The sequence below is a fragment of the Microtus pennsylvanicus genome, chromosome X (genome assembly GCF_037038515.1).
Source record: "Microtus pennsylvanicus isolate mMicPen1 chromosome X, mMicPen1.hap1, whole genome shotgun sequence".
In the NCBI taxonomy this organism is placed as follows: Eukaryota; Metazoa; Chordata; class Mammalia; order Rodentia; family Cricetidae; genus Microtus; species Microtus pennsylvanicus.
The window spans coordinates 80,241,850-80,266,402 of NC_134601.1; the positions used below are offsets into that span (position 1 = coordinate 80,241,850).

At 37.9% G+C, this 24,553-nt stretch overlaps 1 protein-coding gene across 1 annotated transcript; it reads right to left on the minus strand.

The window, feature by feature from the left end:
* Positions 1 to 7,848: 7,848 nt before the first annotated feature.
* Lpar4 (lysophosphatidic acid receptor 4) lies at positions 7,849 to 19,217 on the minus strand. Its single transcript, XM_075958028.1, has 3 exons — positions 18,872 to 19,217; positions 15,733 to 15,830; positions 7,849 to 9,101 (listed from the first exon to the last, which is right to left on the minus strand). The coding sequence occupies exon 3, from the start codon at positions 9,021 to 9,023 to the stop codon at positions 7,911 to 7,913; it is 1,113 nt and encodes a 370-aa protein (XP_075814143.1). The 5' UTR covers positions 9,024 to 9,101; positions 15,733 to 15,830; positions 18,872 to 19,217; the 3' UTR covers positions 7,849 to 7,910.
* Between the last annotated feature and the right edge of the window lie 5,336 nt (positions 19,218 to 24,553).

Sequence of the window (24,553 nt, forward strand, 5' to 3'; positions counted from 1 at the left end):
GGATACTTTAAATGTGTTATTTTCATTCAAACTAATTCTAGTCTCACATATAAGAAGGAATAAGGATCCATTTTGTGATTTTTTTTTCAAAAGAATTTGGAAAGGTCTTTTTCTTCTTAATGGCTAAAATCACACCATTAAAAATTTATTTCTGCTAAACATGGTGGCACATACCTATAACTCTACTACTTGGAAGACTAAAGACTGTGAGTTTGAGGTCAGCATGGAATATATAGTGAGACCTGTATTAAAAAATGTGTTCCTTAAAATCCATACGTTGGATGGATGTAGAGTACACGCTTAACTTATACACAGAACTGTGATCAAATCAGACTGCCTTCCTAGCCCCAAGCTTAGTTAAGATCTTCCAGTGTTTCAACTCTCATTTTTTTTCTCCTACAGAAAGTGGCCTTTGTCATAGGACTGACAGGAAGCTATAAAGTGATTAATATCTAACATGTACTGAACACCACCATCCATAGTGGAGCACCATTAGTTTTGACACTGCATGCATAAGTTCAGAGTGTCAGAGACAGTTGACTTGGAACTTGCGGGAGCTCAGACCCCAGACCGACTGCTGGGGATCCTGCATGGGACCGAACCAGGCCCTCTGTATCTGGGTGACAGTATTAAAGCCTGGTCTGTTTGTGGGACCCCTGGCAGTGGGACCAGGATCTATTCCTAGTGCATGAGCTGAATTTTTGAAGCACATTCCCTATGGTGGGATGACTTGCTCAGCCTTGACAGGGAGAGGGTCTTGGTCCTGGCTCAACTGAATGTGCCAGGCTTTGTTGACTCCCCATAGGAGTCCTTACCCTTTCTGAGAAGTGAATGGGAGTGGGTTGGGGGAAGGTGGGAGGGAGGAGGAAAAGAAGAGGGAGGAGGAATTGTGGTAGGTATGGAAAATGAATAATAAAATAAAATGTTTAAAAAGCTCAGAGTTTCAGTATTAGAACTAACTATCAGGGACTCAAAGGGGATTTAGTTCAGCCTGATCCTTTTACTAAGAAAGGAACTCAGACACAAAGTGGGGGAGAGATTTACCTAAGTGAATAGGAGAGTTGAATATAAAAATACAAATTTGGGCTCTTAGCTCAGGTCTCTTTATTATAGCACTGAGTTAGATTCAGATCCTTCTCTGAGAGCAAGCTTTACTGAAAAGTAATGAGGATATACACAGTCAACATGTACAGACTAAAGGGTCCAGAGCTTTATAAGCAACTTCAAAACAAACATTAACTATTGCGAATGGTGCACAATGAATCCGGAGGCATAGGTATTTCTGTTGCATGTTGACTTGTACTCTTTCAGTTATGTACCCATGAGTGGTAAAGCTGGATCAAGTGACAGCTCTAGCTTTCTCTGCCAAAAGTGATCACAGAGCCTGTAAAATCCAAAAACTCTCTTCCTGTCTTTGATGACACCTAGTCAGAAATATAAAAACTCTTCCCTTCAAAACTTTCAAATTTTGAGAGTTTTGACATGCCTGAAGAGTACTTCAGATTGCACTACTTCCCATTAATGTAGTTCCTTTCAATGAAAGAACAGTACTTGAAAAGCCATTATAATTGGGCATGTGTGTGCCTACATTGTGTCCACCATAAGAGTTGGAAGGGGAGAAGGGGAGGGTTCAGGAGAACTTGAGGGTATGGGATGGTCGAGATAAAGGACAGATATGAGAGCAAGGAAAGAGATATCTTGATTGAGAGAGCCATTATGGGGTTTGCAAGAAACCTGGCTCTAGAAAAATTCCCAAGAATCCACAAGGATGGCCCCAGCTAAGACCCTAAGCAATAGAGGAGAGGGTGCCTGAACTGGCCTTGCCCTATAGTCAGACTGATGATTATCTTAAATATCACCATAGAACCTTCGTCCAACAACAGATGGAAACAGAGGCAGAGAATCATATCGGAGCACTGGACTGAGCTCTCAAGGTCCAGTTGAAGAGTAGAAGCAGTGAGGATATGAGCAAGGAGGTCAAGAGCATGAGGGGTTCACCCACTGGGACAGTTTGCCTGAGCTAGTGGGAGCTCACCAGCTACAACTCAGCTTGGATTGAATGGGCATGGGATCAAACTAGTCCCTCTGAATGTGGTTGATAGTTGGGGCAGACTGAGGGGCCTCTGAGGGTGACACTGGGATTTGGCTCTACTGGATGTACTGGCTTTCTAGAATCCTATTCTCCTTGGATGTATACCTTGCTCAACTTAGATGTAGTAGGGAGGGCCTTGGACTTGCCGCAGGCAGGGTGCCTTGTCCTCTCTTAAGATTGGAGGGGGAGGGGTGGGAGGGTGTGTGAAGAGAGTAGGAGAGGAGGGAGTGGGAATTTGGATTGGTATTTTTTCAAATTAATAAAAGAATAATAAAAAGAATCTACTTTATTGCATTATCCCTCAACCATTCAAACAACTCTGGATGTTGAATTGCCTTTTTATTACAGTATAACTATTTAAATTTCTTAGTTCTTTGTAGTACATCTCTCTCTCTCTCTCTCTCTCTCTCTCTCTATATATATATATATATATATATATATATATATATATAATTATTTGTTTAATGAAAAAGGGTACACTGTTGAGGTCCTAGCAAGGGAAGCTAAGGCTCAACAGATGGTTTGCTATTTACTGTGATAGTCATTTATCCCCATCACAATCTCATTGGCACAATTTTTACAGTAGTTTGAATTAGTCAGATGCCCTCCCTAAGATGCAACCCAGAGAGAAAGACTAAAACCAATGGGAGACAAGGAAGGGGTAATCATTCACAAACCACTGTTGCTGCATTAACAGGGTCTCATGAATCATTCTGTTACCAGACAGAAGCAGGATTTCTGTAGGTGAAATATTGGAGAGTATAAAAGCCACAGGAAGAACAAGTAATTGCAGGACTTGAGCAATCATACTAACACAAGGTATAGGGGTTTAGCAGCAGAAAGTAGAAGAGATACAAAACAAACAGCTTTTCTCTCCATGGTTTTTGAGTACTTGGCCTAGGAGGTCATTAGAAGAAAGTTTCTTTCCACTTTAAATGCTGCCTAGGTTTGATCTTGCTGGTCGCAATGTCAGAAAGACAGTGCCGGCTATCATTTCATGAGAATGATGCCCAATGAAGACTTGTAGTGATGACACTCTTTTCCACCAGCGTAAGAGGAATGAGTACAGAGATGGGAAATTTCCTGTGCTACCACCCTAGAGCTACCAGCCCCTCTAGCTATTAATCTTGCAGGTGCCTCACTCTCCTCTCAGCTCTCAGGCAGCTGTTTTGCCTTAACTTTCACCAGGATTGAAAAGAAATGTCCTTAGATAGCTCGTCAATCCGTAGAAATCAGATTAAAAATACAGCCTGGAGGCTGGAGACCTGGCTAAATGTTTAAGAGCACTTGGTACTCTTCCAGAGAATCCAAGTTCAGTTCCCAATACCCACACAAAGCAGCTCACAACTATTTGGATTCCCAGCTCCAAGAGATATGATGATGTCCCCTGGCCTCTGTGGGGATCTCCCCACACGTGACAAATACACATATCGACACATAAACAAATTTGTTTTTAAACTGTCAGCTTGGCTTGAAACCACATAGTCAGATACCCTTTTGTGTCCTCCTGCGGGGACTGGTTACAAAATGTCATATGGAGACTAAAATCTAAGTATATTCAAGTCCTTAGCATTTCTGTCTGACCCCCACACATCCTACAGCATATTTAAAGTCATGTCTGAATTGCTTGTATTTCCAAACACAGTATGAATGGTACATAATCTTCATACTGTATTGTTACAAAACAGTGATAAAAAATGTCTGTACACTTTCAGTAGATGGAATTATTTTCCAAATTACATTTTCTATAACAGGAGTTGAATATATGCGTGCAGAACCATGGATAGAGGGCCGAGTCAGAAAAGGCAAAGGAGGGAGTAAATATTTTAAAGTGATGACTGAAAAGTTTCCCAGTATTTTTTCAGTTGCCAATTCTGCATCAGTTTTCAGACAGTCTAAAAAATAAATAACTGGCTCAATGTCCTTTATTTATGGCTAGAATCCAGTTATGAGTGAGTACATACCATATTCATCTTTTGGGGTCTGGGTTACCTCACTCAGGATAGTGTTTTCTATTTCTATCCATTTGCATGCAAAATTCAAGATGTCATTGTTTTTTACTGCTGAGTAGTACTCTAACGTGTATATATTCCACAATTTCTTTGTCCATTCTTCCATTGAGGGGCATCTACATTGTTTCCAGGTTCTGGCTATTACAAATAATGCTGCTATGAACATAGTTGAACAAATGCTTTTATAGTATGATAGGGCATCTCTTGGGTATATTCCCAAGAGTGGTATTGCTGGATCCTGGGGTAGGTTGATCCCAAATAATTCGTGATCCTAGAAAAGCTAAATAAGGTCAACCTGAAGAAAAACATATAGTTATCCTCCTGGATATTGGAAGTAGATAAGATTGCCAGACAAAAGGTGGGAACTTGGGGATGGGAGTGGGGTGAGAGTAAGGGGAGAGGGGAAGAGAGAAGGGAGAAGGGGAGGATGGGGAAAGCTTGGGGGAATGGGATGGTTGGGATGGAGGAAGGGTGAATGTGAGAGCAGGGAAGTAGATATCTTAATTAAGGGAGCCATTTTAGGGTTGGCAAGAGACTTGACTCTGGAGGGGTTCCCAGGTGTCCAAGGAGATGTCCCCAGCTTGTTCCTTGGGCAGGTGAGGAGAGGGCACCTCAAATGGCCCTATCCTATAGCCATACTGATGAATATCTTGCATATCACCATAGAAACTTTACCTGGCTATGGATGGAGATAGAGACAAAGACCCACATTGGAGCACTGGACTGAGCACCCATGGTCCAAATGAGTAGCAGAAGCAGGGAGAACATGAGCAGGGAAGTCAGGCCCGCGAAGGGTGCGCCCACCCACTGAGCCGGTGAGACTGATCTAATGGGAGCTCACCAAGGCCAGCTGGACTGGGACTGATGGAGCATGTGATCAAACCAGATTCTCTGAACATGGCAGTCAATGAGGGCTGACTGAGAAGCCAAGGACAATGGTACTGGGTATTGATCCTACAGCATGTACTGTCTTTGTGGGAGCCTAGTCTGTCTGGATGCTAACCTTCCTAGACCTGGATGGAGGGGGGAGAACCTTGGACTTCCCACAGGGCAGGGAACCCTGACTGATCTTTGGACTGGAGAGAGAGGGGGAGAGGGTGGGGGGAATGGGAGGAGGTGAAAATTTTTAATAAAATTTTTAATAATAAATAAATAAATAATTGAAGTAACTTGATAGCAAGTATATTTTATTAGGTTCTTTCTTAAAGGATGAGAAGAGGAAAAGAATAGATACTTTTGAGTGCCCTAAAAAAATGGAATATTTCAATAGCTGAACAAAGTATAGTAGCTTAACAATCCAAATATGTTTTATTACATTTAATAAACATTTTAATGCAAGTTGTAATTACAGCTGAAGGATTACCTGTATCTGTAAATGGAAAATCAATTCAATTTTACATTTCAGTATGCATTACAATTTATGAGTTACATTATTCACATTACCATATTTATGACTAGCAAGTTATATTAAATATAAAATGGAAATTAACCAAAATAAAGTGAAATACAAAAGAGTAAGCAACATTAAACATGGAAATTATACAAATTATTTTAAAATGTATTTTGTGTCAATTCAGTTAACATCTAATTCAATGATTTAATACTATAATCCTAAAATTCCAGAATTTTAACAGCTAAAAGTAGAGAGTTCACGTATAGTTCAATATTACAAAAAAAAGAGAAAGAATACTGAAGGAAACAAACAAATTTTCATACTTTGATTACTAATTTGACCTTACAACATTAGCCTAACAACTGAACTTCATCTAACCTAACCTACTTTTCTCTAACTAAGCCTACAGCTGTATGTATTCCAACTACTACCTTTCTTTTCAAGACAATATAATACATAGCTATTTTTAGGACTTTAAATCATGAATTCATTTTTACTATTGTTCTATTGTTTTAGAAACTCTTTTTCTAGCTAGTTCCTAACACAAGCCCAAACTGAGCACTCTTTAAAGCTGCATTGTGTTCACTGACTTTAATTTTTTATTTAATTTTTTAAGCCTCCATATCACCAGACAGAAAAACAAGTTAAGGGATTTAAAGAATTTGCTCATTTTTAGAAGTTTTAACATTTTTAATTTAATTTAACCACTCTGACACAAGTTCAGCAATATACAAGATAGGTTATTCCTGGAAGTTTACTTTAAAATTCTGGACATTAATTGCCATATTTCTTAGATATTTCTTAAACAGACTGATGCATATTTAAGGCAAATCTACTATGCATCAGAAAAATTAAAATTGTAAAGACTTTGTTTCTGTTATTTGAGTTACAAGAAGGAGTCTTTTCCTTTCATAAATTTTAAATATTTTATTCATTCTCTCTCACACTTATCATGAATTTAGCAGTCTCCTAGATGAATGATCCAAGGCATCGTCTGATAATTGTAGCACTTGTTAATTGCTATAGATGCACAAAACATTATGCCCTAAATTTGGGGGTGCTTATTTGTTTTGTATTTTTACAAAGTTATGCATTTTTCTTTAATTCAATCCTGTTCCAGAAAAAAATTTCAGTTTCTAATTGAATTATACTAAAAAATGTTTATTAAAATAGCATAGTATTTTTAAATTTATAGCACTTCAAAAACAGCAAAACAATAATGTAAGTGTTAGGAACTATTTTTGTTATTTGTTATTTTTTTTTCCTTTTCTAGTTTTGTGGATTTTTTTGATAATTTTTCTTTTTTTGTTTCTTTTATTATATACATTTTTTTTTCAATACGCTCCCGACCTGAGCACAAATTCAGCAGCACCTCGGCTACAATGTGCTCCAAAATTGAACAGAAAAGAGTATATATTTCAACACTAAAGCTAACTAACCTCTACCTAAAAAACCATTAATACAAGCTATAAGATATCTTGTTGCTATTATTTTGTTCACTTCTGTTTTCAACTTGCTCCCGACCTGGACACAATTACTGTAAAGCTCTGTGGCTGTACTGTGTCCCAACACTTAATATGAATAAATATTTTCTATAAGTGAGTTCCCACCCCCATAAAGGATAAGAGGAAGTTTTAAGAAATAATGTAGTGTTGCTAAAAAATTTTTAATTGACACTGCAATTTTATGATTTTTCCATTTTGCACCTTCCAGGCACTTATGTAGCAGCTTTCAAGATTAACAATTTCATAGGAAAATTCTAGTATTGTTTTACAAATAAAGTTTTAAAAGCTGACACTAACTATGGTTATATATGTGTAAATGTTGTCTATATCCCAAATTTTCCTATCCATATTCATCCAAACACTTTATATCTTTTCAAAATCTAGATAAAATTTGCCAATCTTTTTAAATTCAACACATTCCTTTCTCAAAATGTTTTATTAATATTAGGTAAAAATAGGTTTTTTTAGTAAAATAAATTCCATGATAATTCAAAAAAGGAACAAAATACCAGTATATATCAGTAGTAACACAAACATTTTTAAATAATCCCTGAATTTGTTCTATATTTATAGGCCCAACCTAATTACCAAAACTACTGGAATGTTTTTTTTTTAAGTTTTAATGTAACCCCCACATCACTAAAAGTCAAAAACACTGGTCATTTATGTAATAAAATTTCAACTCAGCAAGAGTCTGATAATCTGTTTTGATTGCTGTAATTAGACTTGACCTATAATTACTGAACAAAACAGAATATGTACAATAAGTCTTCAAACAAATGCATCTGACTGTATTTGGTACATTAATCTATTTTCGGTATCATTAGCTTCAATTTTTTTCTCTTACTTATAGCATAGGAAAACTCATAGGAGACACCGTTACTGTACATGAAAAATAATTCTCGTACCTAGAAGGTGGATTCCAGCATTAATTCACCACCATTATTTGTTGTTTGATCACTAACTTCCTCTTGAATAGCTGGAAGGGAAGGCTTTGGGGTCAGAGGTGTCTCAGTCTTAAACAGGGATTCCATCCTTATATGTGTATTGATATAGAAGGATTTCTGAAAGGATTCAAGAGTGAAGTAATAGATAAAAGGATCAAAGCAACAATTCAGAGTTGCAAGGCACAAGGTAATTGGGTACATGATCTTTGCAAACCTTTCCAATAAGCAATTTGTAATGGCTTGGGAGCGTACCAAGGCATATAAAAAGAGAACAGAGTTGTATGGTACAAAGCATACCACAAAAACTGCCATATGCACTGTGATCATCTTCAACACTTTTTTCTTATTGGTTCCAATTTGAGACAATGTTGCAGGCTTGCGGAGGGTTCTCAGCACCACAGAAGAGCAAGAAACATTCAATATCAGAGGAATGATGAACCCGACAACTTCAATGAATATGGTGATCTTGGACAGGTATGTCTTCCAGACACGTTTGGAGAAGCCCTCAAAGCAAGTGGTGGTTGCATTGTTGACATTAGTGGTGGAAAACAAAGAAGCTGAAATACCACCACTGAGGACTAGGATCCAGACTCCAGCACACACAATGGCAGAATTCCTCCTGGTCCTGATGGTACGAGATCGGAAGGGATAGACAATGGCTAGGAAACGATCCACACTTATGCAGGTGAGGAAGAGCATGCTCCCGTAGATGTTGGTGAGGAATGCAGTCCCTGAGATCTTACAAAGGGTGTCACCAAAAGGCCAGTGGCGATTAAAGTTGTAAAATATTTTGAAAGGTAGAGTACAGACAAAAAGCAAATCAGATAGGGCCAGATTGGTGATGAAAATAGCAGTCTCACTTCTCATTTTCATGCGGAAGCAGAATACAAACAGGGAGGCACTGTTGGTTATTAGACCGAGGATGAACACAACACTATAGACAGCACCATTCAGATTATACTTGAAGGAGTCATCAACAATGCAAGTATTATTGGCAGTTGCATTGCCCAACCTGGGTCTGAGACTTGAATTTAAATCTTGGAACTGGAAGTCAATAAATCTTCTGTCACCCATGGATTTTTTTCCAGAAAGCCTGCTTGCTGCAGGTGTTCACCACTCTGAGATTAAAGACCAGTAGAGAATATTTTCTTCCTATAGGAGACAAGATAGACTGAGTCACCAAATCTGCTTTCCCTCCAAGACTTTTGTGGTATAAAAATACATTCTGCTCATCCAGACAAAGAAATATACACATTCTATTAGACTTGAAAAGTGCCTTTTAATTACATACCGCAGGTAAATAGTACTACAAATGACATACGTATTGCAGAAATGGGAGAGATCACAACACAGTAAGCATAGTATTGCAATGAACATGAATAAGGTATATATTACTCATGGGAAAAATCAAAGAATCCCTGATGGCTAGCTAAGATGCTGCTAATGTGGAATTTGTAGGCCCATTTTCAACTTTCCAAATAGATGTTTTATTTAATTCTTATAAGAACACCAGTAGGGCTGTGGTGGCTCAAGGCTTTAATCCCAGCACTCACGAGGCAGAGGCAGGCAGATCTCTATGAGACTGAAGCCAACCTGGTCTACAAGAACAAGTTCCAGGACAGCTAGGGCTGTGACATAGAGAAACCCTATCTCAAAAAATAAAAAATAAAAATAATAAATACTAAAGAACACCATAAGGTAAGCACAGGGAATTATTGTTTTACGGAATTAGAACCTGAGTCTTAACGCACAGATACAGAATGTCAGAATTGGAAAAGAATGTGAATAATGTATTCAAAACCAAAAATCACATCTTTGATTCATAAAGCATAAATGTTTCAAGTTGCTGAAATTTGTACTGTTGACTCTCCAATATTACTAAAATAACTTGTCTGATTACTAACTCTACTGTATAAGACAGTAAGTAGATATGAGAGCTCTAGTGCATGTTCTAAGTTATCCACAAACTAATAAAGCAATGTGATGTGGGATTCCCCTCTGCATGCTGTGAATACCCTTAGTTAATGAAAAAATTGTCTTGGGACTGCACAGAGCAGAAAAGAGGTACGTGGAGAAAACTAAGCTGAATGCTGGGAGAAAGGAGGTAGAGTCAGAGAGAAGTCATGTAGCCCCCGCTGGAGACAGATGCTGGACTGGACGGAACTTTATCAGGTAAGCCACAGCCACATGGTGATATACAGATTAAGAGAGATGGCTTAGTTTAGGATATGAGTTAGCCAGTAATATGTATAAGCTATTGGCCAAACAGTATTGCAAATGGTATGGTTTCGGTGTGGCTACTTTGGGACTGAACACCTGGGAACCAACAAGCGACCTTCTCTTACAGCAATGTATTGGTTCACCTTTTAATTTTAAAACAGAAGCTTAAAAGGTATGACCTGTCAGTTCGTCAAATCTGTTCACTGCTCTAACGCAACACAAAATGGATTCCATGGGTTTTTTTTTTGTGAGGAAAAAGAATATTAATTTGGTTGGTTAGGCATAGAAATTAGGGAGGAATTGGGGGAGGGAAAAGAATATGATCAAAATATATTATATGAAAAAATTTCTAGATTAAAATAAATAAGCTTTTCCCACTGTGTCACATCACATGGCTATTCTGAAGAAGAGATTAAAATATCAAACTCATCACTTCCTTCCTGCACTACACAATTCTCTTTCAATCTATACCCCAAGCCTCGCATATATATGTTCCTTTTCCTTGCCCATGGCATGTCCTGTCAGCTATATCCATGCACTCATCTGCTAAAATGGCCCTGGTCAACATCAGCTTTTCTGATCAAACACAAATAAGAGTAGGATGTTGTGGATTATGCCTATAACCCCAGAAGAGACCTAGGCAGGAGAATTCCTGTAAGTTTGAGGTCAACCTAAGCTTCAGAGTGAGTACTATGTCAGATAAGACTATGTATTTTGACGCTGTCTCAACATCAGATGCTGTCTCAAAAATTCCAAATAGAATGTGAAAGTTGAGGACAACAGAACAGCCACCCCATACCTCATTGTACAAAATCTGATCTGACCATTTAGAGGCTTTCTTTTCAATACTGTTTTTATACATGGTAGTCATTAACTCATTGTCCGTTTAAATATTTAGGCCACCAGGGCCTTAAGATACATATAGAAATTTTACCAGCTTTCTCATAGGTTAAGTTACCATCGGCTAGTATGTCTTTCAAATGTGTCCCTTAAAACATTGTGGATAAGTAACTGGTGAATGATTCTTTTGAGTGAGAATATGAAATGAAAGTGGCCTTTGTTCCCTGACATAGCCAGTAATGGATTTTCACATGATTATGTTGTAAAATACAAATGGCTGTTTTCTGAAGTGATTTCCTTTTCATTCTTCCCTTCCAGACACCAAGGAAAGAAGTCAACAGACCTCTGTATGTCTTAAGGGGAGGAAATAGAGGAGAAATTTGCTAGAAATACACAGGGCTGAAGTCACCTCAATGAGTGTCTGACTTGAGTAAAACCTACTTAGCTTGAGAAAAAGTCACTTACTACAGAACTCAAAGAGCATGATGACTTCCATAATATGGGGGGGGGGGTGAAACGTGGGGTTTTCATTCTAACAGTGGACCAGTTGCAATGGGAATGTGCTACCTTGAATTGTCATTCAATTAAGTCTGCATGAAATCTTTCACCAAAAATCATATTCCTTCTTGGCCATTTCATCACACAGTCTAGTTCAACTTTTCCCCAAAGCGACCTTGTTGAACAAAAGCAAAGTATAGTGGGACCTTGACCAAGTAAAGTCTAACAGGGACACTCCAAAGAAGGAATAAATGAATATAGGAAAGTGAGTCAGAGAGAAGTAGAATGTCAGAGAAAAACATGCAGAAGTACGGACACAAAAAGGGAAGAGAAGGTAAGGAAAATGGGACTTTTCTGGGCCATCTACTTTGTATTAAGAATCTTGAAAGGGCTTCCTATAATCCCATCCTCACTACTTTATCTTATCCCTTCCAGGTTTCCCAGATGGAAGAATAATTTTTAATTTCTAAACTTCTTAATATCGAGCTATTCCACTTACTATTTTAACACCATTATTATCTATTATTCCAAGACTCATTTACAATAAGAACACAATTTACATTTTAGAAAGTACATTGCTGGAAGAAACCAAAAAGACAGTGAAAGAAATAATTTCTTATTAACATAGTCATACATGTTTAAAAATTTATGAGGCTATATAAAACAGCATTAAAACCAGACTTCATTCACAATCTCTTGCATCTACCTTATACAATAAGCATTGGCAGCAAGTTTATTTTATTCGATAAAGGATTTCACATTAGAAGGTTTCTCACCTCTTCCCAGAGCCCCTCCAGCTTTACTTCCTGGTTATTTCTATGCCCAAAGTGCTGCTCTCCCTGGCTCTATCATATTTTGTACTTTCCTCAACAAGTACTCCAAATAGCTAAGTTTTGTATCCTACCTTTACATTCAGTTTTTTTCAGAAATATAATCATTTTATTTTATTTCTTAATCCACATTATTCTAGTTTTAAAAATCATAAATAATAACTGCATTGTATTTATGGAGTGCAGTGTGATCTATAAATGAATCAATGCCTATTTGTATTGCTGTGATAAAGGGTGGTTAAATAAAGTTGATTTATACATCCGTCACCACACTTTAGTTTTACATACCCCAGAACATATGCGCTCTACCTACAACAGGCGGTCTGTAAATGTGTGACACTTCTACTCTGTTGCTTTGGGCAATCAAAACCTGTGGGAGAGAAAGGACCACAGACAAGAAAGCAGTACAGTCTTAGTCCTAAAGAGAAGGCATGGGAAAACTGCCACTATGGCCCTATTCATAGCTCTCCCTTGCTTGAACACACACCACCTTTGCTGTCTAGCAGGGAGGGTGTGGCACTGGCATCGGAGAGATCTATTTCTGACTCAGACACCCATTCACTCTGTAACTTGGCTATACTGTTTTCACTTTTCTGTATAAACATGACCAATGAGCCTCACAGCTGAAGCTGGGAAGATTCAACAGTGCTGTGAGTAGTTGGATGAACTCACCAGTATTCAGCTCAATCATAAAAGAACATTATAGAATTCTGCTCCTCTCAACCATGACTAGAAATCTCTATCTGCATTCCTTGGAATCTTTAACTTTGTATTAGAAATGTATCCTTTTGCTAATTCCTTGTACCTCAAAAAGTTCCTCCTTGGGTTGGGAACCTTAACTGTACAATTTACTCATAACAGAGAAATGGTGAAAAGTGCCCCCATTGACTACCCCATACAGAGAGAGCTCCAGTCTTTAAAAATGAGAACAGTATTTGCCTCTTGGGGTGACTGTAAAGAATAAAAATTATTCAAGAAACAAAACTTGTTTTCTTTTTTTTCCTAAATGTCTAACATACGGTCCACTAAATGTCTAGGTCAACACTTGAGTGCTCCAGGAGATTAACAAAGTAATAGCCTACACAGTTAATGACAGCTTCTCCTATGAGCAGCATCAAATTACGCCTTTTGAAGATGTTTATAACCAATTATTCCAACATAATGGACTAAAAAAAGGATTAGTGTTGGATAAACATATTTTCATTGATAGTGGTCAGAAAGGAGGTTAGCTGGAGGTTGATTAAGAAGAAATTTAAAGGGGCGGCAAGATGACTTAGCAGATAAAGGCACTTAACCATCAAACTTGACAACCTGAGTTCAACCACTGGGACCCCATATGATAGAAGGAAGGAACTGACTCTTGCAAGTAGTTCCTGACTTCCACATTTACCATGGTATTCAGATGCACGCACATGCATTTACGCAAGCGCACTGCACGTGCGCACACACACACACACACACACAGAGAATAAAACGTAAAAATTTTAAAAAATCTGAAAGTAAGGGTCAACAGGGCAAGAGAAGGTAGTGGGGAGGAGAATCTGTTCAAAATCTGTTTCATGTATATATAATAAAATAATCATTTTGTGAATATATATATATATATTCACAAAAATATCAAAGAGAAATTATCGTGTAGGATTAGTAGACAATGAAATAATTTATAAAATTTTTAAAAAAGTATGTCTATTAATGTTTTTTTAACTTTTTGACTACTACAGCTCATTCAAAGAGTTCATTCATAATAATGTCTACATTTTTCCTCTTTTTAAAATTTTTTGATGGCTAATAGTAATAGCATATACCATATTTGGAATTTGGGGGACCACTACAGGAAGGAAAGTCACTTTTTTGGCCCCTCTAAGGATTATTAAATACTAAGATCACTTTATAACCTGATAAAATTTCAGAAGTTCAGTTGAAACAAAATTATAAATTCTGTCATAAATCCAATACCCTAGAAAACCTAGGCACACTTTATTCCCAACCAAACATAGTTCAGAGACCAGTAAAATAAAACCCCGAAGGCAAAGTATACTGCAATTGTCTTACTTTGCTCCATTTCCAATGAGGTTAGTTCAAGTCAGAGGGTTCATGATCTCTAAAGCAGTTGCTTTTTCTGCTCTAGTCAAAGTTTATGAAGTCTGGTAAGATGAAGCCTAGTGTGTCCTTGACCATAACTTAAAACTACACAAATATAAAAGCAGAATTCAAGAGCATTCTGTTGGTGCAATAAGAACTAACGGCAAACTTTTGCTCAAGTGGTTATTAACAGATAAAATTCTTTATGGCAATAGTGTAGGCCAAGTCACAGGCATAGGTCACACTTGGTTCCAACTGATGTTCCTATGCATAATTGATGCTGATGCATATCAGCCATACATTTTCAGTACAATTAATATCTCTTTTTAAGTGGTTTGTCTATATAGAATCTGATTTTCACTAAGATTATTGAGGCTATTTTGTAACACTGGCCAACCAAACTGAAAACATCAGGAAATGGCAGACTCCGATCCAATCTGATCGGAACCCACTTTCAGTGACTAATCATATTTTTATTTTTCATCAAAAGAACCAATGCTTCCTACTAACTCTTTATCTGATGGCACAGGCCAACACTTAGGGAATGTTGTAGTCTAGTTCTCCATATAATGGGACCAAAGATTGCATCAGAACTACTAAGGCAGAATTTTCCCTAGTACCTAGTTATAGAGTAAGAAAACTACAGGGAAATTGCACAATTATGATGAAATTGTCTAGAGTCTTAAGAATCAACATCTCATCTCAGTAGAAGCCCTGAACATTTACAGAATACTAATGGATTTTCCTAATAGATCTCATTTTCAAATTCTTCAAGAATCATAAATGCCACCAGGACTCAGCTTTTTATCCCTATCTCCAAACACACAAATCATTAATTACTTTGAATACCAATTCATTTGCTATGCTTGGATACTAGTACTGATCATATGAATAAAAACATGCCTCACATCTATCTGTCTCTATCTTCTATCTATCTATCTATCTATCTATCTATCTATCTATCTATCTATCTATCTATCTATCTATCTATCAATCTTTCTACCTATCTATCATCTATATGCTAATGACAGAGGGATTGAGTGAAATAATATCTATCTATCTATATATCATCTATCAAGCTATCTACCTATTTATCATCTATATGTTAATGACAAAGAGGGATTGACTGAAAGAGTCACCATTCATCTTCAACAAAATTGCCTGGATCATAGTAAACAACAACTCCACTACTTCCTCTATACATTCTGGAATGTTGAATCACATGATCTGTAATAATATAGAAGCAGTATTTTCAAAAAGAATTGAAGAACTAAAAGAAGAAAAAAAGGTGAAATCTAAACACTGGTACTCACATCAGTTCATACCAAATTCCGGCACCAAATTTATCTGCGATTTGGACAATCAGCGAATTTTCTGAAGGCAAGCAATCGAAGATTTCTTTAATTGAGTCCTGTGGAATAGAATGTCACACTACTGTTCCATAAAGAAAGCTTCTCAATAGACTGTATAGCAAAGTTATTTGGTAGAAGAAACTATTACATGATATAAATCAGAGTGTGGTAGAACCAATTAATTTCCAGATGAGATTAAATGTCTTTGATTTCATCATAACACAATTGATGTTAGTAATTATTCTCCAAACCTATTCCTGCTGTAGATATATCTTTATTAGTGGTATTGACTGAAGTAACTTAGTATCATTTAAAAATAACTAGTGACAAAAAGCATAAAAACACTTCTACTCCCATACATTAAACAAAATAAATGAACAAAGATTTCTTTGTTGGCCTAAAGTTCTATTGGTATGTTTTTTTGTTGTCTTTCTCATTTTCTTTCTAGTCCTCTGGCAACAACTGTTGTGATTGGACAAAAGAAAAATGAAGGAAGTCTGGGACAACAGGTGAGGACTCCATTGCTTTGTCTCTAGCCTGTGACTCCATTAAATTTCTTTCCCTCCTGAACAGTATGAGAAAGTAGGTATTTGTATACTTACTGAAAATCACCATGGCTTCATGAAGATTCCTAAGCATACTCAACATGGTATGTATGTACATTGCAAATCACAACTCTACACAACATGCTCATATAAAACAAGACAGACACCATGATGAAATTCTTACAAGTGGCGCCTACATTTGGATCCTACTCATTGTAACGCTTGTAGGGCATAATTATCTGCTAGTCCAGACTGGTACTATTCTTACAGCCCACCCTCTTCTGAACAAAAATTAGCCTAAAACAAAGCAGACTGTTAAATGGCACAGCATCTCTCTTGAAATGGGTTTTTTTCATATAAAAAAAATCAAATTAGATGGTTAGACAGCTGAAGATACAAAGATCACCTTCTTACTAAAGATAATTGATTTTCATTGTCCTCCGGGTAGGAATATTCCTGAAATGAAATCAATATTATTTTATTGGTTTGCCTTAAAAGAAAACAGAGATGTTAGCATTTCTTCCTTCTATGGGCCTTCGTTATTGATGTAAAGTATACATGAAACTATTTTATTTGAAATATAAGAAAATTGGGAGGTTAAATATCCAGTGTTTCAATAATTGCTATTGATTCAATATCCCCATCACAAGTGAACTGTGGGATAGTAAGAGGAAGTTATTTTCTGGGCCTCAGTTTCTCTTTACTTTCTATATTTGGCATTGACTGAAAGAAGCCTTCAACTGGTGCCATGGTAGTGCCTGCACAGGCTGTTCCTGTCTGTCAATTATTTTCACCTGCTTCTGCTTGTCACGACAACACACAGACACACACACACACAAAATAAAATAAAATAAAAGCCTGTAATAAACATCATTATTTTTATGAGTACTAATGCAATCATTGCTTAGTTTATTTGAATGTCAGAAATACATAATATTAATTACTGCCAGAAACTTAGAATTACATAGCAAGGTGACATTACATCCTGAAGTCTTCCTACTGCCCTCATCTTCCTGATCCTCAGTACTCCTCTTCAACAGGCATATTACCTTCAATTGTGGAGGTCTCAACTTTTTAGTCCTCCTACCTGATCACCTTGCCCTTTAAAATATGAGGTTAACAGTCCACTCCAGAGTATAAATCTACAGAATCAATAAACTATATATGCACTTTTCTTATCATTGTTTATCCACTAAAATCTGAGACTGGAATCCCAGGGCTGAGTGGCCTTCTACAAAGTTTTCACTTTTTAATACCAACATTGACAATTACAGGTTTTTCTCTTCTTCCCTCCAAAAGGCTGAGAATAGACTGCATGTGATGGCAGACAGAGAATAAAAGGCAGTGACCAAAACACAGCAAGGGCAGCAAAGTTCAGTGCATTCTCTCCCACAAAAGGAATTGAATAGATCAAACTTTGGCTAAGCCTGGCCTGAGTACTGCTATGAGGCGTCTTCCCAGTCTTCTCTTTACCGCAGAGAATACACATTCTGAAAGGCTGTCCTGATTGTTCCAAAAGGGCTTTCAATTCACATCTCTGATTGGCAGCTTTAGAATGTAAAAGCCATGAGGCTTATCAGCTGAACCCATCCTTTGCAAGAGTTCAACTTCTCATTTGCGACAAGGCAAAGGGAGGGATTTATAATATATTTTAATGGGGCAAGCTGTTGAAATTTTGTCCTGAAAAATAAACGTGGAAAAACCACTGGATAATTTCAACTGCACGCTATTATTGATGTTTTATTCTATTTGAGGAAAAAGAAAGACATAATTTGGTAAAGCAGCAAAATGAGTAACACCACCAAGCTTTGACATACCTAATTTTTCAATTTCTCTGATCTTTTTCAACACAGAAATCATAATAAATTACATTGCTGTTTTCCTCCCAAAACAGAAATTGCCTAACATATAATATTACTTAATTCAACAAATCTTTTCACTAAAATATTTAAAATATTCCAAATATGCAAGAAAAGAATTTTAAAGATGTCATATTGTGTTGCATTTATATGGCAAATACCAATAATTTCACATACAATAGGAAATTCTATTTATGCTAGAATTAAGTTTTCATTCAAACATGATTCTTCCTTTATGGACAAGTTCATGAATTATTCAATATAGCAAATGTCACATTCTCCATAAATCAATTAAGCATCAAAGACATGTAGTGTATAGTTTTAAGAGAAGAAACCTCATCATAATAAAAGCCACGTTAGCCCACAATCTTTTGTAAACCAAAGAAATACAATGCCAGCCAAAAGACTTTCTAACTTGTTCTACTCTGTGATTTTGAATCAGCTCTTTAGAACTGTGTTTACATGAAACAACAGCTTGAAAATCCTGTCTCTCTTCCACTGAAACAATATTATTGCCAAAACAATCGAAATTCTTGTTTTTTACCATTCAACACGATAATCCTTGTTCAGCAATTCAGAACTGAAATCAAACTTCTTTTCCCAAAACACTCAAAGCATCAGTGTTTCGACTGAAGTTTGCTACACCATCCCCCAACCCCCAAACACCAAAATCAAATCTTTCTCAAAGAGACTTACCCCAAGAAAGAGTGTGCTAGATGAGAGAATGTGCTCATGCCTGTAGATAATTAGATATTAAACATGGAAACGGGCAACTCGCACTTTGAAAGTGCATATTTTTATCCATAAAAAAAAAAGAAAAAACAGGGAAAGGTTAGCCCAGCCCAAAGGAGCAGACTCGGGGCTGCCGCGGCTCCTTACTGCAAACCGCTCATTCTGCAAATGTGAGCTTATTTTCATTTATCTCTTTCCCTTTGTTAAGAACTAGCCCTCTTGAATGCTGTAGCCCGCATGCCTTTAACAAACAGGACACAAGAAAAGGCCCAAAGTCCTTGCTGGAGCCGAGGGCCGCCGGGGAGCTCTTGGGGGTCTCAATAGGAAATGCTTTTCATTGGATAAGGAGGCATTATTAGGAGCCGTGATCCCGCCCAATCCCCTGTGCTTCATAGTTCCCTTAGTCACCAATCGCTGGACTGAAGAAGTTTTTCCTTAAAGAGCATTGCCCAGGAAAAGCAGTTTCACAGTCAAGAATTAGTGGCTTAAGTGCCACTTGACAACGTAAAAAGTGTCTTTCCTGAGCAATTAATTCACAGAGAAAGCTTGTATGCCTGTCTTTGCTGCAGGACTGAACGCTACCCTGTTACAATTCTCATAATGAGGAGGAGGAGGAGGAGAAGGAGGAGGAGGGGGGAGGGGGAGGAAGCAGGAGCAGAAGATGAAAAGAATAGAAAAAAGAGGAGGAGGAGGAGGAGGAGGAGGAGGAGGAGGAGGAGGAGGAGGAGGAGGAGGAGGAGGAGGAGGAGGAGGAGGAGGAGGAAACAAAACTCCAAACTGGGAGGAGCAGCCTGTGTTTGCTTCTACTTGTTTAAAACAATCACAAAAATATTAGTAAAAATTAAGATAAAAGCAGGGGAAGGGAAAATGCACTGTTATTACACTATACATAATTAAATTCCTGTAACTCTCCAAAACAAAATGCAATTCAACACTATAGTCACTTACTTAAGCCAGAGAAATGCCCTCAGACTGTCCTGGTGGAGAGGCACTGGGGTTCCAGAGCTTCAACTCTTGCCTTAAAGATCCAGGGAGTGATCTGTAGCAAAGGGAGAGTTATTTCTCTTAAAAACTGCCTGGCAAGAAGTCTAATTGCCATGAAATTTCCAGAGGCTTACTAAAAGGAAAATAAATAGTACAGATGCAATCTGTTCAGAATGAGCAGTTATCTTCAATTCTATACCCCCACAACTCCCCTAGATGAGCTCTGTATATATAGGTGGACAGTCTTGGTCAACAACACTGCTTCCTCTGACCCCCCAGTTTCTTTCTTTCCATCCCTCTCCCTGATCTGAGTTTGTTGTGGAAACTTAGCCCTTTGTAGCAGTGATTGCTAGCCTTTCCCTACTACCAGCACCCCCCACCATCCTTTCTCCTCTACTTCCACACACTGCCAACATTACCACCAACAGCAACGCCCTACCCTTTCTTAGGAATGAAACCCCTTGGCAGGCATAAGTTTCTTCCTTTTTTCCGGGCAGAACCATGCCCCTAGAGGAATGGGGGAACCTGTGTCTGCTTTATAACTTCAATCCACATAGTTCAGCTGAATCTCTAATGAAATATGTTTCACGATTGTTTATCCTCACCTTCTCTTCAGACCTGGCTTGGGGCTCCCCTTCCTAACCACCTAGGCCTGGAACAAGTCATTGCGAGGCTGACATAACCTTATTTCTTGTACCTGACTTGGAAAACCACTTTTCTCTAGTTCCCCTTCCACAACCCTGCTTCCTCTCTGCCTATCTCAGGTTAGTTTATTCCTATCTCTTTCTGGCACTGACTGTGTCTTCAGAGGTTGTCTTTTTGTTTACTCTGGGCCCAGACCAACCTTTGATAGGCTCATCCAAAATTTAAGGATGAAGTCACTCTCTTAGAGAACTTCACATTCTAGCTGAAGGAAAAAAGACAGGTAAAGTAGTGAGACACCTAAGAGATTAAAAAAAAAAACTTAAAATAGAGGGAGTGTGAGTTCTGCAGTAGGTCAGAAAAGGGAAACAAAACTCCAGAATTAGCAGACTTAGGGCCAAAGAGCTTCCCAGATAATGTAGGTTTGAATAGGATCTTATGGATGACCAGAGCTTAAGAAGCACAAAAAGGAAAAGGGATAACTTTTCAGACTGTTTGTGAGAAATGACCAAATGCAGAAAATGAGGAATGACTGGAGGTAGGGAGCCTGGCTGTGAACAGAAAAGAGAAGAGCCATTTGGGAAATGTTCCATTGTAATGCTCCCTGGTGCAATAGAGCAATCTAAGTCTCAATCTATAGTGATAGTCACTGTCTCTCGGAAGACCAGCTCACTACCATTCCTCTCTTGGGATAAATATCCCTCAGTCTTACAACTCCTCTACCTGTATTTCTTCCTGTGGGATGCAAGTGTCTTTCTGATTAATCTCCTGATGACTTCTTCAAAGGTCTTTTTAACTAATCACATGCCCTCACAGGATCACTTTCTTTCTCACTGTTTCTTTCTAAACATTGGCTTCAAAGGCTCACTTCTATCTCCTAGAATCATTTCTGATTTCTCTCACCATGGGCATTCCCAATTCTTGTCCCCTCTGACTGGAATAGACTCCTCATCCATAATAGGACCTTCGAAACTTTAATTCTCTTTCAGTTGCTTTCCCAGTAATCATGCTTTCATGGAACTCTTCCTGGATCCCTTGTCCAGGCCATATATTCAGTTCTATGCTGATAGTATTGCAGACTTTTTTTACTGTATTTATCACAGACATAATGCCATCACCTTTATGTGATTTATTTGCATGACACCTTGATACGTTGCCGATGTCTGCTACTTTAAACTCCAAAGTTTCATCTGCTTATTTGAAAATTAACATTCACAAAGTTCCCCTTTTCTGACCCTTTGTCTCTTGATCAACTGAGGCATCTGCTTGATTTCTTGAGAAACTTTCCAGCTGAAAACCCATATTATATCAAACGTTTTCAGACTAATCCACATCAAGATGTTGTCTTAAACAAAAACACACACACACACACATAAAGAAAAGGAAAGAAAGAAAGAAAGGCAAAAAGAAAGAAAGAAAGAAAGAAAGAAAGAAAGAAAGAAAGAAAGGTCCTATTGGCAAAAAGCTAAAACTTAGCTCTACCATCCCCCTTACATACTGCAAACTCTGTAGTCTTGGTTGCTTTGGTATTTGAAAGGCAGAAGAGGGGGGAGGAGGAAGGCTTTTTCAGGAAGTTCTCCAAACAGACCCAATTTACAGCCACACAACTTAATCCAAAATATCCTTTAAAAACAGGCCTTCATTGAGTTGCTGATGTTTGTGCCACAGGGGGTGGAGGATAAATATGCAGCTGAAAAAGTGCTTTCCAGAATGATTTGGGGAAGTATATGTACTATGTTTAATCTGTTTTGAGAAAAAAATATAACTGGTAATTCTCACACATGAGTCAAAACAGCCAGATGCTTAGGATCTTCACCCTCCAAACCAAAATCAGTTTTTCTTTCTGCCAGCAAAATCGAAAGACTGGGGGAGTTCACTCCTCACCCAGTGTCAGGAGCTCAACACTGTGCTAGTTTCCCTAGAAACAGAACAAATGAAACTAAAGGACTTTAGCTATGCCTATGGATTAGAGTCCAACTAACAGTTCTGGTAACTTTCAAAATGTATAAAGAAACATAGTGTTTATACAAACCCCTCAGCAGTGTTCTAGGGAAAGGAAGCCAATTAATTACTAACTTTGCATTAATTAGCTACACAACTTCTCACAAATACCTTGAAATCTTTCAGAAAACAAAGGCTCCTATAGCCATTGTTCTTTTGTATATAGTCTTCTTTTGTTTCAATGGGCGGAAGGGATCAAGAGGTCAGATTCCCAACCAGTTCATTTAGGAAACTGCATCTCTGAAAGAACAGGAAAAGGGTTTTCAAGCACAGTCTCTGGAAGATATATATCTTTCATTTAATCTCATCCTTCATACTAGCTCACTTTCATCTTTTATCTATGTCTCAAACAGATGGACTTTTCTTCTCCATAATTGAGTATCATTAGTAATTCCCAATGATAGCTGGTCGCTGGTGACCTTTAATGTCAGCACTCCAAAGGCAGAGGCAGGCAAATCTCTGTGAGTTTGAGGCCAGCCTGGTACAAGAGCTAGTTCTAGGACAGGCTCCAAAGCTACGGAGAAACCCTGTTTTGGGAAAAAAATAATAATTCTCAATGCTTAGAGGCAAGGTTGGTAGATATGGAAAATGAGATTCTGAAACAACTTACGTAAAAAGCCTGGCAGTCTTGAATGCCTGGTAGACTCTAGAAACATTTAAACATAATAATAATCATATGATGAAAATAGAAAACATTTTCAGGTCAGAATTGTATCAATATTCTGTTCCCTAATGTGCATAACACTCCTACTTTATACCTGAGAAAATAAGGGACAGAGAGTTCAAGTAACTTGCCAACACTCACACAGCTACTAATTTGTCTTTGAATTCTGATCATTTTTAACTAATCACCATAATCACATTTTCCTTTGATAAAAGCATTCAAATCTCTGCCCACATGATCTTGTTCAGAAACAAATACCAGGAATCTACCCTGTGTGACACAAACTGCTCACTAGAAAGTGAGAAATCTCACTAACAGAAGGGTGCTAAAAATAAAAATATGACCCTGTTTATGAGAGCCAAAATCACCGACTTCTTTTAAATCCAAGTGTAAGTTTTTTTTATTTTTATTGATTAAATTTGTTCTTTGATCATTTCCCACACGTATATAATACATACTAACACTGTCACCGCCCATTTTCTCTCCCCTCCTTACTCCTTTATCTAGCTTCTTTACAGAGCCCTTTCACACGTTCATGTCTATTTGTTTGGTTTTGAATTGCACTGACTTTAACCAAGGCCCTCTGTGTGACTATGGATTTGGAGGTATCTGTTGGAGGCTGGTGGACTCAGTGGTGGATACACAATTCATAACAATGATTAAACATCTCCCAGAAACTACCCACAGTCAACAGTTCGACGTTAAAATATGGGGGTGCTGCGAGTCACTCCCATCTCCATGATCGACTGTTGACAAAGACTACCTTGTGTGTACCAATAAAGTTAACTGCAGTTGTCGTGGGTTTACAATTGCAGTGACTGTGTTGAGTGTAGAAGACAACATTTTGCAGCCCTTTACCCTCTCTCCTGGCTCCTGAACACTATTTCTACTTCTTTTGCAATGGTCTCTGAGATGTAGAGAGGGTGATGTAAATGTCTTATTTACAGTTAAAACAACAACAATCATTTCTTCTCAGCATCTTGGGCAGCCATGATTCATGGCATTCACTGCCATCCAATATAAAAATGGTCTTCTCTGATTAGGTCTGAGAGTAGCCTTTGTCTTTGGCTATAAACATACATATATAGAAGGCCGTCTGATGATATTTCAATTTAGTTAAATAATGGTAATATGTTCCTCAGATCTGGCTTGTTAACTAGACTTCCACTAAAAGGCATGGGTTCTTTTCCATGGAGCAGGCCTCAAATCCAAGCAGAAAACATTTGGGCACCACTACGACATTTGTACCACTCTCATACAGATGGGCACATCTTGTCTGTTCAAGATGGTTTGGGGTTTTGATTCACAGCATTCAGAGCTGGGGAGGACCAATGATGCTTTTTCTCCTCCAGCCA

What these genes read in the sequence shown, in the direction of transcription:
- Lpar4 (XM_075958028.1), bottom strand. Translation starts at nt 9,023, where the DNA reads ATGGGTGACAGAAGATTTATTGACTTCCAGTTCCAAGATTTAAATTCA.